The following is a 13,014-nucleotide window of genomic DNA, read 5'->3' as shown; positions in this document are numbered from 1 at the left end:
GATGGTCATTTGGTGAATATGCCAGTCTGTGTACTTCATCGTGCACCAGTGTGATCCACTCTCTGGTGTGTTCACAGATGTTCCTGCATCCATTGTGTCACACATCTCGGGATGGTACTCACATCGTGCCCAAAACACTGCAACTGTAAATCTAAGTTAGAAATATAGTTTAAAGCACTTTCAGTCACAATCAGGAAGTCACTCAGTTGTCTCGGAAAAGATCTTACTGGACAATCTTCCAAGATATGGTGTATAGTCTTTCAGCACCACAGTCACACTGTGGGGATGCAACTTTTCCCCACCTAAAAAGACTGTCCCTGCACAACCCATGTTTGGTCCGAATCCGATTTAACACACTCCAAAGATTTCTGGATAACTCAAATCCAGGTGGTCGCTTTGTGATACAAGGAAGTTGTCGGCTGTCCACCGGAGAGACATCAGCCCAGAGCCTTTTCCAAGATTCAGTGAGGTTGAAATTATTGGAATGCAGGGATTTAGCTCTTAATAGGGGAGGGTGTCTTGATTTAAGCCGGTTTATGCTGAGGTCATCAATATCCTGATGAATCGGGAGTTGTGGATTAGATAATATTCTCCTATATTCCCTGAGCAGAGTGCTATCCCTTCGGAGTGTAGATGGAGGGATATGGCTCAGAATAGGTAACCAATGGACAGGAGTTGATTTGAGAGTACCTGTTATGATACGTAGGGTAGTATTTAGTTGGGCATCCAGTTTATTAATGTGAGTACTGTTTATCCATACCGGTGCACAGTATTCCGCTGCAGAGAAAACCAAGCCAAGAGCAGTGATCCGTAAGGTGGACGGTGAAGAACCCCATGTGGTTCCACATAACCTTTTGGAGGATGTTGTTTCTGGTATTAACCTTGGCAGCCAAATTCATCAGATGTGTTTTAAAGGATAAAGTTCTATCCAGAGTGACACCAAGATATTTCGGGTTCTTATTATATTTCAGTAAATTATTGTCAAAATAAATCTTTAATTCTTCATTTGCCAGCTTGTTATTAAGGTGAAAGCATGTAGCTTCAGTTTTTGTCTTACTCAGTTGAAGTCTCCACTGGCGAAACATTTATGATTTGTGTTCTTTCATTTATGATTTGTTCTTTTTTGAATTAGATGTGTAGCCATACGCTAAATAAAATAAACTGCAACTGTGTGCATAAGCAAACCAAGGTGGTGCAGCTCCAGCATGTGGTCTCATTCCAGAGCCGTTAACTGGTGATATTTGGCTTGCTGTAGTCTTCAAAGTATCTTCGAGACTCCTACAAAAGTTTAGCTGCTGTGAACTGTCAATGATAGCATTTACAGCCTGAGCTGTCTGCTGGTCTTTAGAGCCTGAAATTGGGTACCATATGACCCGATGTGTATGCAAACTTATTCATTTGCATATCTCTAACCTCTACTGGTTCAGCAATTTGCAGGAGGCTATGTGCATTCTTTCGTAGGAGTGCATTCTTTCTGTAGCCATATTTAATCTGGCAATCATTCAGCTTATATAAACACCTCAATTTTATGTTTTTAATTAATAAATATAGAGGACGTATGACACCAGTTCATTATTAATCACACTAAAATTAGAAACAAGCAAACTAGTTTGACAAGTCCTTTTATGATTGATTCTTAACCAGTGGTCTGTGGGCTCAGGAGGGTAAAGCAAACTTTACAATAATTTCAAATATAGAAAAGTTATTATTAATTATTGTGTTAAGAAAGAAACACATCTTACGTTTTTTATTGGATTAAATGTATTTCTGGTTTATTTGAGTAATTTTAGAAAACTGGTTTATTTTGTAATTTTGTTTTATGCTTTTAAAAATATTATTCCCAGAATGCATCTGTAATCTTTACCTAATTGGAAGAAGGGTCTATGGCCAAAAAAAGGTTAAGAATTCCTATTTCTAACCTTTCTGGTGCATTATTATTTATTGATAAAAAGAAGTTTTATAGTTGTAAATTTTTTATGTATTAACAGATTAGGCAAAATGCATATAATACAGAATAAACTAAAAATATTCATCAGAATATAAGAACAATAATTAAATAGGAAAGGGAAATGACAACTTAGATGTTATGCAGAATAATCTCTAGCAAGCTGGGAGAACAAAACAGTTTTGAAATTTTAAATGTTTATTATATTTTATTTAAATATCATTTGAATTTATAAATTTAAAAAAAATACAAGTTAATCAATTCAGAAGTCAATTTTCAAAGTAAGAAATAAATAGAATAGAAACACAAATAACTTTGACTGACTACAGTATGATTTGTGATTGTCAGTTTATGGAAAAGAGAAACAAAGCAGTTTTGCTCCTAGGTGTGCAAAACAATATGCACAGTGGTCAATTCTTATACAACCAACACAGTTTGCCCCTTAAATGTGATTCATTGTCTGGTCTGACTTGTCCATAAAGAAAGGCAGTTTCCAGTTATGCATTTTTTTAAATAAAAACTTATTCTTCTTAGCTGTAACTATTGTATAAATAGATAATATACAGACCTTTTTACATATTTATAGCAGTTTCACTAGTAACATACACACACAACAAATGTTTTCGGCCTTATTCAGCGGCCAGTGTCAGGCTTTTTATCGAAGATTTTATAGCTGAACTTCTCAATTTGGAACACTTTTTTGAAAGAAAAACATTCTGGAACAAATTCAATAACAAAATTGCTGGAAATGTGTGAAAAAGGTCTGTTTATTAAATTTTTTTGTTTAATGACTTGAAACCGTGTCATGCTTGATTCTTGTTAACTACGAAACACAATATAGTGCTTTGACGATCACTTGGCTTTCTTCTCCCTTTTATTTAGTTGATCAACTAAATAAAAGAGAGAAGAAAGCCAAGTGATTGTCAAAGCACTATATTGTGTTTCGTAGTTAACAAATTTGTTTTGTTTTTAAATGGTTTATTCAAAAAAGGTGAGTTTGTTTTTTATTTTACTGTATAAGTATTAATACATAAATGAAACAATTTATCATGTCAAGAAATTGAAGTTTAAAACTAGTTTTAAAATTTTTTTTTAGTATAATAACTTTCCCTCTAACATAACTGTAGTTATGTTATAGAAAAAAAAATTATTTTGATGGAAAAATGTGATTAAAAGCAATGGTATAATATAATGTATAATTGATCATTTATATTTTAATAGATTCAATGGTCAAGCTGTAACATATTTTCAACTCAAGATCATGCAGCTGCTGCAATGGCTAAGAGAGGAATACCTGTATATGCATGGAAAGGAGAAACTGATGAAGAATATATCTGGTGTATTGAACAAGTAAGAATTTTAACAAATTTGAATGTTTAATCCAAATTTAATAAACTAAATATGACAACATAATATTGTTGTAACTGTTGAGTCTTTAATTCCAATTATTCTACATATTATTACAATTACAGTTATTGATTATAAGTTAAACAATTTCACTTTACTCCAGCAATTTATTTTTTGGTATTCAAATTCATTCCAGTGCTCACATAATTACATGAGCATTGAAATCATATTTGAGTACTAAATCAACACAAGCCGTAATTTGAATTTCATATTAGATTTGTTATAACACTGTCATACACTCGTTGAACCTTTCTCCAGTACTGCTTAAATTTCAGAAAACAAATGTTTTCGGCCTCACCCAAGGTCTGCTTCAGGTTAAATGAAAACTGGATTCTAATCTTAGAACAATTCTTGAAAAAATTTCAAATGTTGAGTTTTAAATAAATTCGAACATATGTTCGTGCTATGGAGCGTTGGTGATTTCTTGCTCTTTGCATATGTAGCGCCAGGCATATGAAAACACGTTGCCTTCTTTAGAGTTTATACATCTCACTGTCTGGTGGTCCTGTATATTTCAAGGGCTCCGAGAGCCCTGATGTAGTTAGTGTGAAAGGCTCTTTTTATCAGTCTGGCATTGGATAGGTCTGCATGAACCTCTGGGTTGGTGGCATAGGTGGATAGGGGCGGTGTCTATGTCGAGCATAGTCTATATCATATTTGTGCTCCCCAACTTTCTGTTGGATGGGACGTTTAGTGGAGCTGATGTACACCATTTCTCGCCTAAACCTGTCATCTCTCACCAAAATACTGTATATTCCTGGAGCTCTGAGATTGTCCTGTGTTTCTTTCACATTGCACAATAATGTATGTATATATATATATATATATATAGTGGGCGACCTTCAGTATGTTAATTTGGTGCCAGTTTTGGTTGCAATTTCTTTATATAAAGCTTGAAATCATTGGTTGTACTCAACCATGGTGTGTCTTCTGGCTGGGTCTTGATTCCAATCTTTGTTGCGAGCCCTTTGAGTATTGGGTGTACCATGTGTATCATGTGGTCTGGAATAGGCATGTGCTAACCCTCATATTAGTTGTTTTTTGTAACCATGTGCCATCGCGATGCACTCTAGATTCTGTAGTTCAATTACTGTCTCTCTCCAACTGGAAGGGTGAGTATATGCTCTCCTAACTAATGCCTTGAATTCAAGAATCGTTTGATTGGAATCCAGTTTTCATTTAAACTGAAGCAGACCTTGGGTGAGGCCAAAAACATTTCTTTTCCAAAATTTAAGCAGTACTGGAGATAAAGGTTTAACGAGAGTGTACGAGAGTATTCATAACACCAGTAATCAGATTAGAAGATATTGAGACTTGTTAGATTTTTAAAAATGTTTGTTCCATAATCATTAGAATCTTAGATACCGTTTTATTAGCTCGAGGACCTTTTTAAGTAAGGTTGAAAACATTTGCTACAGCAATGTATTTTTTATCAATGTTAAAGTGTTGTGCTTATTATAAAATTATTATTTTTTTTTTGTTTTTTTTTTTTTTTTTTTTTTTTACACAGATTTTAACCATTAAAACAACATTTGCACACCTGCACCAAATATAGGGAAACAATCTGTACATTAAATTAAACCCATAAAAACTATAAAATTTTACAAAAACCATCAACACCCATTTGAAGCCTTATCAGTAAAATTTCTCTTAATGTAACATTAGCACACGTAATATATCTGATTATATCATTTGTTGAAAAATATGATAGTTTTTATATTATTATTATTAGTTAAGTTAGATATACTCGGTTAACACCGGTGGCTAAGTACTATGCCGGACCAAAGTCAAGGCATAGTAACCAAAACAGAAATTAAAGAAGTATATCAGTGTGTGTGTCTGTATTCAGGAATTTTCTCACAATATGACATGTATTCAATATAGTGGCCTTCTGTAGTGTGATGTATGTGTTTCTATTCAATTCTAATGAGCCCAGGCTTTTGTGTAGTGTGTGTGGTATGACACCTGTAGAGGAGAGAACAACAGGTACAATAAGCACCCTATCCATCCTCCACAGATGCCTTATTTCCTGGGCAAGTTCTGTGTACTTGCTAATTTTTTCAGTGCATGCGTTTTGTATATTGTGAGTGTTTGGAATGGATATGTCTATAATGTATGTGATTTTATTGTGTTTGTCAATGAGTGTGATGTCTGGTCTGTTGTGGTGAATTGTTTTATCTGTGATTATGGCTCTGTCGTAGTACATTTTGTGCATGTTGTTTTCCAATACTGTCTGTGGAATGTATTTGTAATATGGTTCGTGGATGTCTACTAATTTGTGTTCTTTGCAAGCTCTTGGTGTATTATATTTGCTACTTGATTATGTCTGTGTAAATAATCTGTCTGTGCCAAGAGCTTGCAACCAGAGGTGATGTGTTGTATAGTTTCTGGCATGATGTGACATTTTCTGCATGTGTCATTTGTGAGTGTTGCATCTTTGAGTATGTGTTTTCTGTAGTTTTTAGTATTTATGACCTGATCCTGTATGGCGATCATGAATCCTTCCGTCTCCCCAAAGAGGAATCCCCGAGCTAACCAGCTGTTTGACGCAGTTTTGTCAACAAAATCCTGGGCCAGATCATAAGGATGCCTGCCATGTTCTGTTAGTTTGGCCTGTTGGAATCCTAAGTACTTATAGAACTCGCCCTCTTCCATGGATTCAATAATGTCTCCATTTCCAAGTGCAAAATCTTCTTTCTTCAGGATTCTTTTTTCTATGTGGACTGTTTTGCATTTATCTAGGCCAAATTCCATTTGTATGTCCTTGGTGTATGAATGTGTGATTTGTAGGAGTTGATGAAGTTGTTTTTGTGTGGATGCATAAAGTTTTATGTCATCCATGTACATGAGATGTGACAGTGTAAACTGTGTTGTTTTTTCATGTCTAATATTGTAACCATATTGCGTGTTGTTTAACATGTTGGATAATGGGTTCAGGGCTAAGCAGAACCAGAGCGGACTCAAGGAATCTCCTTGAAAAATTCCTCGCCTAATAAAAATTTGGTTTGTTTGTATGGAAGTGTTACTAACCCTGAGATGTAGCGTTGTTCTCCAGTGCTGCATAGTGTTTTGAAAGAATGCAATGAGTGATGAATGTATTTTGTACATATGTAGAATATGTAGCAGCCAACTGTGTGGAACACTGTCGAATGCTTTTCTGTAGTCTATATAAGCCATGTGTATGTTTCTGTGTTGTTTGTGTGCTTGCCGTAGAATGACTGAATCTATGAGTAACTGTTCTTTGCATCCCCTGTGATTTCTACGGCAACCTTTTTGTTGTTCTGTTAGAATGTCGTGTTCTTCAATATGTTTGTATATTTTGTTTGCGATACAGGATGTCAATAATTTGTAGAGTGTTGGGAGACATGTAATTGGTCTGTATTGTGTAGGGTCTGTGGTATTGTTGTTTTTAGGTTTCATGTAGGTGATGCCCTGAGTAAGAAAATTTGGCATGTCTTGTGGATTGATGATGATGTGTGTTAGGTGTTTAGCTAGTTCCTGGTGCAGTGATGTGAACTTTTTGTACCAGAAATTGTGAATGTTGTCTACACCAGGTGTCTTCCAGTTGTGTGCTCTGTTAACAGTGTATTGGAAATCATGTATGTTTATTTCAGCACAGGGCATAGTTGGTATGTTGTGCAAGTTTCTGTTCTCCTCCTCGATCCAGCCTGCATCAGCATTATGCGTGACAGCACTGGACCAAAGAGAAGACCAATATGTTGTGAGTTCTTCTTCTGTTGGTGTGCCACTGTGCTGTGTATCAGTGTTTGCTTTGTTATTAATTTGTCTGTAAAAGAGTTTTTCATTGTTTGTAAATAATTTATTTTGTTGTTTTCGTAGTGTACATGTTTTGTAACGTTTGAGTCTACGTGCTTTGGCAGCAAGTTTTTGTTTTAGTGTATCAATGTATTCTGTAATGTGTGTGTTGTGATGTTCATGTTTTGTATGTGTTTTTATTTTCTTGAAAATGTTTTTGAGCTGTTTCCTTAATTTGGGTGTTATGTTGCTTTTAGTGTATTGTGTCAGCCTGCCTAATTGCTGTCTAATGTCATTTATTTGTATTTCTATTCTTCTCTGCCAGGCAGGCTTGTGATAGTATTGTGTTTTCTGTGTATTTGTCTGTGACTGTACTTTCAGTCCATGGTGTGTCACTACTGTGACTGCCCCAGCATAAACTAATGTATGAATGTCTGCGAGTGTAGAAATTGAATGAATGTAGTGTGGTATTAAGTGAGTGTTTACATAATTTAGTGTTTTTCCTACTTCCTTTGACGTGTTGATTTTTGGTATTCGTGGTCGTTGTGTGGGATCTGTGCCTGTATATTTAGTGAGTGTTTCCTGAAATATAAGTGAGAGCGTATTATCTAAATCCATGTCTATGTTATCAGTGATGGACGAGGAAGTGTCTGTAGTATCATTAGTGGTAATTGTTGTATGTGTGGTGTTATCAATGCTTGTTGCTGGATTATCCTGACAGGTTACGTGATCTTCATTAATGTTAGATGTTTCTGTCTGTTGATGTATTTGATCAGCAACCTGTTGTTTGATAAGTTCAAGTGTTGTTTGTGGAATAAGGTTGTTGTGTATAATTGTTCTTTTTTGATCAACAACCCTTTGTTCAGTAACAGTGAGGTGAGGATATTGTTGTGTGAATTTATGGTGTAGTTGTTGTCTGTATGCTGTCATGTTTGTTTCAAGTTTTGTGATGGTGTAATAATTACGGATGATAAACTCATTCATTTCTGCTGTCCATTTCATCTGTTGGCGTGGTTTTCCAGCCTTTGTGGTCTGTGGATGCATTGCCACAGAAACACCAAGGCTGGGTTGGTTCCTCACATCTGTTGAGGGCATTGCAGTAGCCATGCTTGGGCCGGTGCTGCTTTCGCCACCGGTAACCAGGGGAGACTGTGGCCTATTTTTCGAACGTGAGCCTCTGCCTAACTCACGAATGCGGACCTTGTTAACCCGGGCGACGTCCGAGCCGGTATCACACTTTGATCTAGTTATCACCATAATAAATATCTCCACAGAATGTGGGTGTGGTCACTCTTAGCTTCATTTCTCCCCATAGACCTTACTGGCATGGGTGTCCCTACCAGGAGCTTATGCTCCAACCTGCATTGCCCTATGGATCAGTAAAATTACTGGGCTCTTTCACCACGACCAGGTGGTGACCACGGGAGAGTTGTTGTTGTTATTATTATTATTATTATTAGCGATTAAGTATAATCTTACTCTTGCAATTATAACCTTTCTCCTCAAAGGAATTTTATTCTTGAAAAGATGATACTCAGGTTGAAAAGTAGACTTAATATTAAAGTGTAGCATATGCCGAGTGTGTAAAACTTTATTCGGTATTGTAATTTTCCACCCACTAGAATCAGTATTTCCATACGCACAACTAAATCTTATTTAACCCTTCTTGTCCGCGCGAATTTAAAAAAAAATCATAATTAATAATTAAATTATAATTAAAAATAGTCAAAACTAAAAAAAAAACGAAAGAAATGTGTTAATTTTGAAGAAAACACTTCAAAGTACAATTTCCTTTTTCTCGCCTTAGCGCGAAACTTGACACTGATGAGTCATTGTTTACACAGCTGGATGACCTTGAGAACAGCTGGTGTCGTGTTTCGCGGGACATTCTCATGAAACTCTCGGGAGGAGAAGGGTAAAAAGTAGGGTGAATACTAGATGGCTGGATATTTCAAAACTTTTTTTTTTAATTACGATTTTAATTGAAATTTCCGACCCCCCCGACTTAATTAAACGTAATTATAAAAAAATCTATTAATTAAAAAAATTAAAAAACTATTGGATGTTGTTTTTTACATCAGAAAATAGCTTTAAATAACTTTACCGAAGTAAAATCGGTGCGCTAGAAGTTTAGAAGGATAAATAAAGTTCTATAAAAAAATCCCATAAAAAAACAATTAAGCGTTAATTGCCCGTCATTAAGGGTTAATTAAAATCGCAATAAAATTTTTTCGCGCGGGAAAAAATTTTTCAAAAAATTTGGGGACTGAAAATACATCCGAAAGTCCAAAAAAACATTTTTTTTTCGCCGATTTTTTTTCTCCGAGGGTCTAAAACACCATTTTCTGTGTAACGCTATGTAAACCGATCGAACTGAGTTCGATTGCGGACAGAAAGGGGTATTTAATTATGTTGATTGTGATGTAATAATGATGTAATCTCCAAATAGCAGACTGTCATGAGAGAGGTTTGTCCGTTATTCAGAGGTACATGCCAGAGGCCATATTTTGTTTTAACCTGGACAAAAGTGAAGAATACAATGGATTATGAAAATATTAAATTTGCATTAGGAATGTGACAATACCAAATAGTATATGTAGGATATATAATAAATAATATACTGTATATATATTTTAATCTTTTCAGCTGTAAAAATTGTATTTTTAATTGAATTCTAAACAGCAAACAGATTGTATAGAATATTTTAATTAAATGGATATAGAAATTACTACAAAATGTAAATGTTGATTTAATTATTAATTCATCGAAAATGAGCAGAAGTAATGAAAAAGAAAAATGAAACTTATAATGAACAGAAGGGTAGATGAAGATTTGTTTAGGCCAGAGATGGGCAACCTGTGGCCCGCAGTAATATTTTTTGCAATCCGCATGGCATAAAATATAAATAAATATATCAATTTCCCAGCTTAAGGAAGTAGTCAACTAAAATTCAAACACTATTTTCTACAACTTATGTTTGTGAATAGTTTTTTTTGCAATGAATTTAGTAAAAATCGAAACAAGAAACCGGCTAACAGACACATCAAAACTAATTTAAAACTAGCAGTGGCTAATATTTAACCAAATATTTCTGATATATTATGTTTAGATCAGTGCCAGAAGCTATATTAAGTATACCTATGCTAATTTATAATTATATATGAATAAAGAATTGTGATTTATTGAGATTTTCCCCCTCTTTTCTCTTGTGTGCAGCCCGTGTCAGTTCAAAAGTTTTGAAATGTGGCCCTTACATAGAAAAAGGCGATGAAAATTTGAATTTCAAGTTATGAAGGTGATTTGCTAGCCACTTTAAAGGATAAGAAATGTATTCTGTGTTCTTGCATTTACAATATTATTTATGATCTAAGTCAGGGGTGTCCAAACATTTTGCCTCAAGGACCGGATTGAATTTAAATACATTTGTGGCAGGCCACATGAATATGTGAATTAAAAAATTTCTATGACCAAGGGAGCATTGAATTTTATTTTTTACAGTTAATTGCAGATACACCAATACTAAACAAACGTAGCTAAATTATACATAATTAGAAAATTATTTAATGCAACTTTTAATTGGAATGATGGAACTGTGTTTTTTGCTGAAGAATTTCTTTAAAGTTGGGATTAAAATCTGAAACACCAATTATAAGCAATGATTGCAAATGATCATCCGATAAATTTGCCCTGTACTTTGATTTCAGATACTTTAGCCTGAAAAAAGTTTGTTCTCACGTATAGGTAGTCCCAAACATAGAAATAAATTTACAAGCAAATTGCTTTAAATTTGGAAATTCATTTGCATTTTAAATCCTTTTTTTATCAAATATGATTTTTGCATTTTTTTTCAATTTTCAATATACATTTTTGAAAATCAAACAGGTTTGCGCGAAAAAATCAGTATTTTTCAAAAGCCTTTGTGGGTCGGATAAAATCACCTGCTGGGCCGGGTCTGGTCTGTGGGCCGTAGTTTGGACACCTCTGATCTAAGTGACTAATAAAAATCGATATATTGATTTGTCTACTTTGAAAAATTACATCCAGTCAATAACTACAAACATTTCTGCTTTTTTCAATAAATGATTTATTAAAAATTATTTTAACCATCACAAAGCTGTTAAGATCATAAATTACGTCATAAATGTAAAACCAAATATCTACCTGCACTTTAAAGTGGACGGCAAATTTCCTTTGTAACACAATCTTTGAACTTTCATCAAATAAACAGTTGTCTTAACCTTAAAACTGTTTCTTTTTCATTACTACTGTACTTTATGGTTTCTTGGTACCGCAAGCTTAATTTCAACGATAAAACAGAAGTTTAATAACATTATGATGATAAATAGTGATTGACAACTTAACCAGATTACTCTTCACTAACAGATAAAGAACAAAAATACTCCAGAAACTGGGTTATACTATAGTGCAGAAACTCCCTATGTTGGTATTCATGCAGCAGAATGGTGTAAGTTCAGAAAAACAAACATTTTTGGTCTTCTAAGACCTGTTTCAGGTCACAAATTTCAAATAGATGGAATGTCTAATGTTCTGGTGTTCAAATGTGTTAGGCACAGAAGAACTTACACAAAAATTCAAATTTAAAATTATTTAAAATCAACCAATAGGATGTGTTTAAGTGTAGAATTATAAAAGGGTTTTTATGATGATGTATCAAACAGGGCCTACCATGCTTGTGAAATGTGCCTCTTTTCTTTAAAATTTATACATTTTCATTGTCTTTGTTTTAAAAATCTCTAGCACTTTTAGTACTTTGACTTGGTCTATGTTTTTTGTTGTTTGAATTAATGTAGCCCATTGTAAATCTGGTATAATTTTATCCTCCCCTGCATATATCAAGAGGGTAGTGCCTTTATCTATATCAGATTGTGTTTGGTTAAGTGCTTTTTAAGGGACTTAACTGTCAAATCTATGGTGATTAAGTCTCTCTGGAATCTTTCATCTCTGAAAAGTTCCTTATATATGCCTGGTGGTCTGTTGTAATCAATCAAGCCTTTTTCATTTCTGGGCATTTTAAACACATGGCGACTACATCTGTATGTTAATCTTGTATCTGCATACGATGCTATTTCCTTATATATATTATGCATGTGATGACCGTAAGCCACCACATTATGGCAAGATCCAGTTTTTCATAGTGCCATGTTATCTACAGGAGCATCTTTTGGGTATGCTGTCTGGTTGTTTTTTTGATTTTTTGTCTATGGGCTAATTCACTTGGAGTAGCCATGCATAGTGGTGATGTCTGTGATGCAACCCATCACCTTATTAGTATCATCTATAATACTGGAATGAGAATAGGCTCTCTTCATATAAAAGAGAAATGTTTACTGGAATGTAAAACAAACGTACTACACCTTTAAAGTATCCAGTAGGAAGTTTTTTATGGCTAAAATGGAGTTCCAGCATCCTGGCTGACTACTGTTGTACTCTGAAAAACAGATCCCGCAGGCAAAGTACTGCATCAAGATCCACTTTTCCTGAAAGTCTGTAACGTTATTAATGTAATATATGCTTGTGACATAAAAAATCCTGACCTGACAGAAATAAACCAATTTCACAGACATGGGCAAATGCAGCTCTTTTTGAGTTACATGTGGCTGTTGCTGAAAGTGTTAATTTCTGCTTTTTATTATTATTTTTCAATTTTATTTCCACAATTTTGTGAAAATATGTAATTATATATATGTAATATTTAGTAATTTATTTCCAAGTTGGTGCAGTAAATTAAATTGACATTTCAAATCTATTCTTTGAAAACAAGTTCTTGTCCCAGTTGGGGGACACCCTATACTTCCCTGCCATACCATACTATCCACCAGTACAGAACTGCGGCTCCCATACATTTTGCAAAACCTACATTTCAGCTCCCACTGAACTCTTGCTTG

General features: G+C 34.5%; 1 protein-coding gene across 1 annotated transcript in view; it reads left to right on the top strand.

Moving 5' to 3' along the window:
- Positions 1-13,014, top strand: part of Ahcy (adenosylhomocysteinase) — a 50,781-nt gene that overhangs the window by 25,753 nt on the left and 12,014 nt on the right. The window contains exon 3 of the mRNA XM_067288355.1: positions 3,167-3,295. Coding sequence (XP_067144456.1) covers positions 3,167-3,295 — 129 coding nt within the window. The remainder of the gene's footprint in view (positions 1-3,166; positions 3,296-13,014) is intronic.

Source organism: Centruroides vittatus, unplaced genomic scaffold (genome assembly GCF_030686945.1).
Source record: "Centruroides vittatus isolate TY-2023 unplaced genomic scaffold, ASM3068694v2 contig_1309, whole genome shotgun sequence".
Lineage (NCBI taxonomy): Eukaryota > Metazoa > Arthropoda > Arachnida > Scorpiones > Buthidae > Centruroides > Centruroides vittatus.
This window is presented reverse-complemented; position numbering and strand designations above follow the sequence as displayed.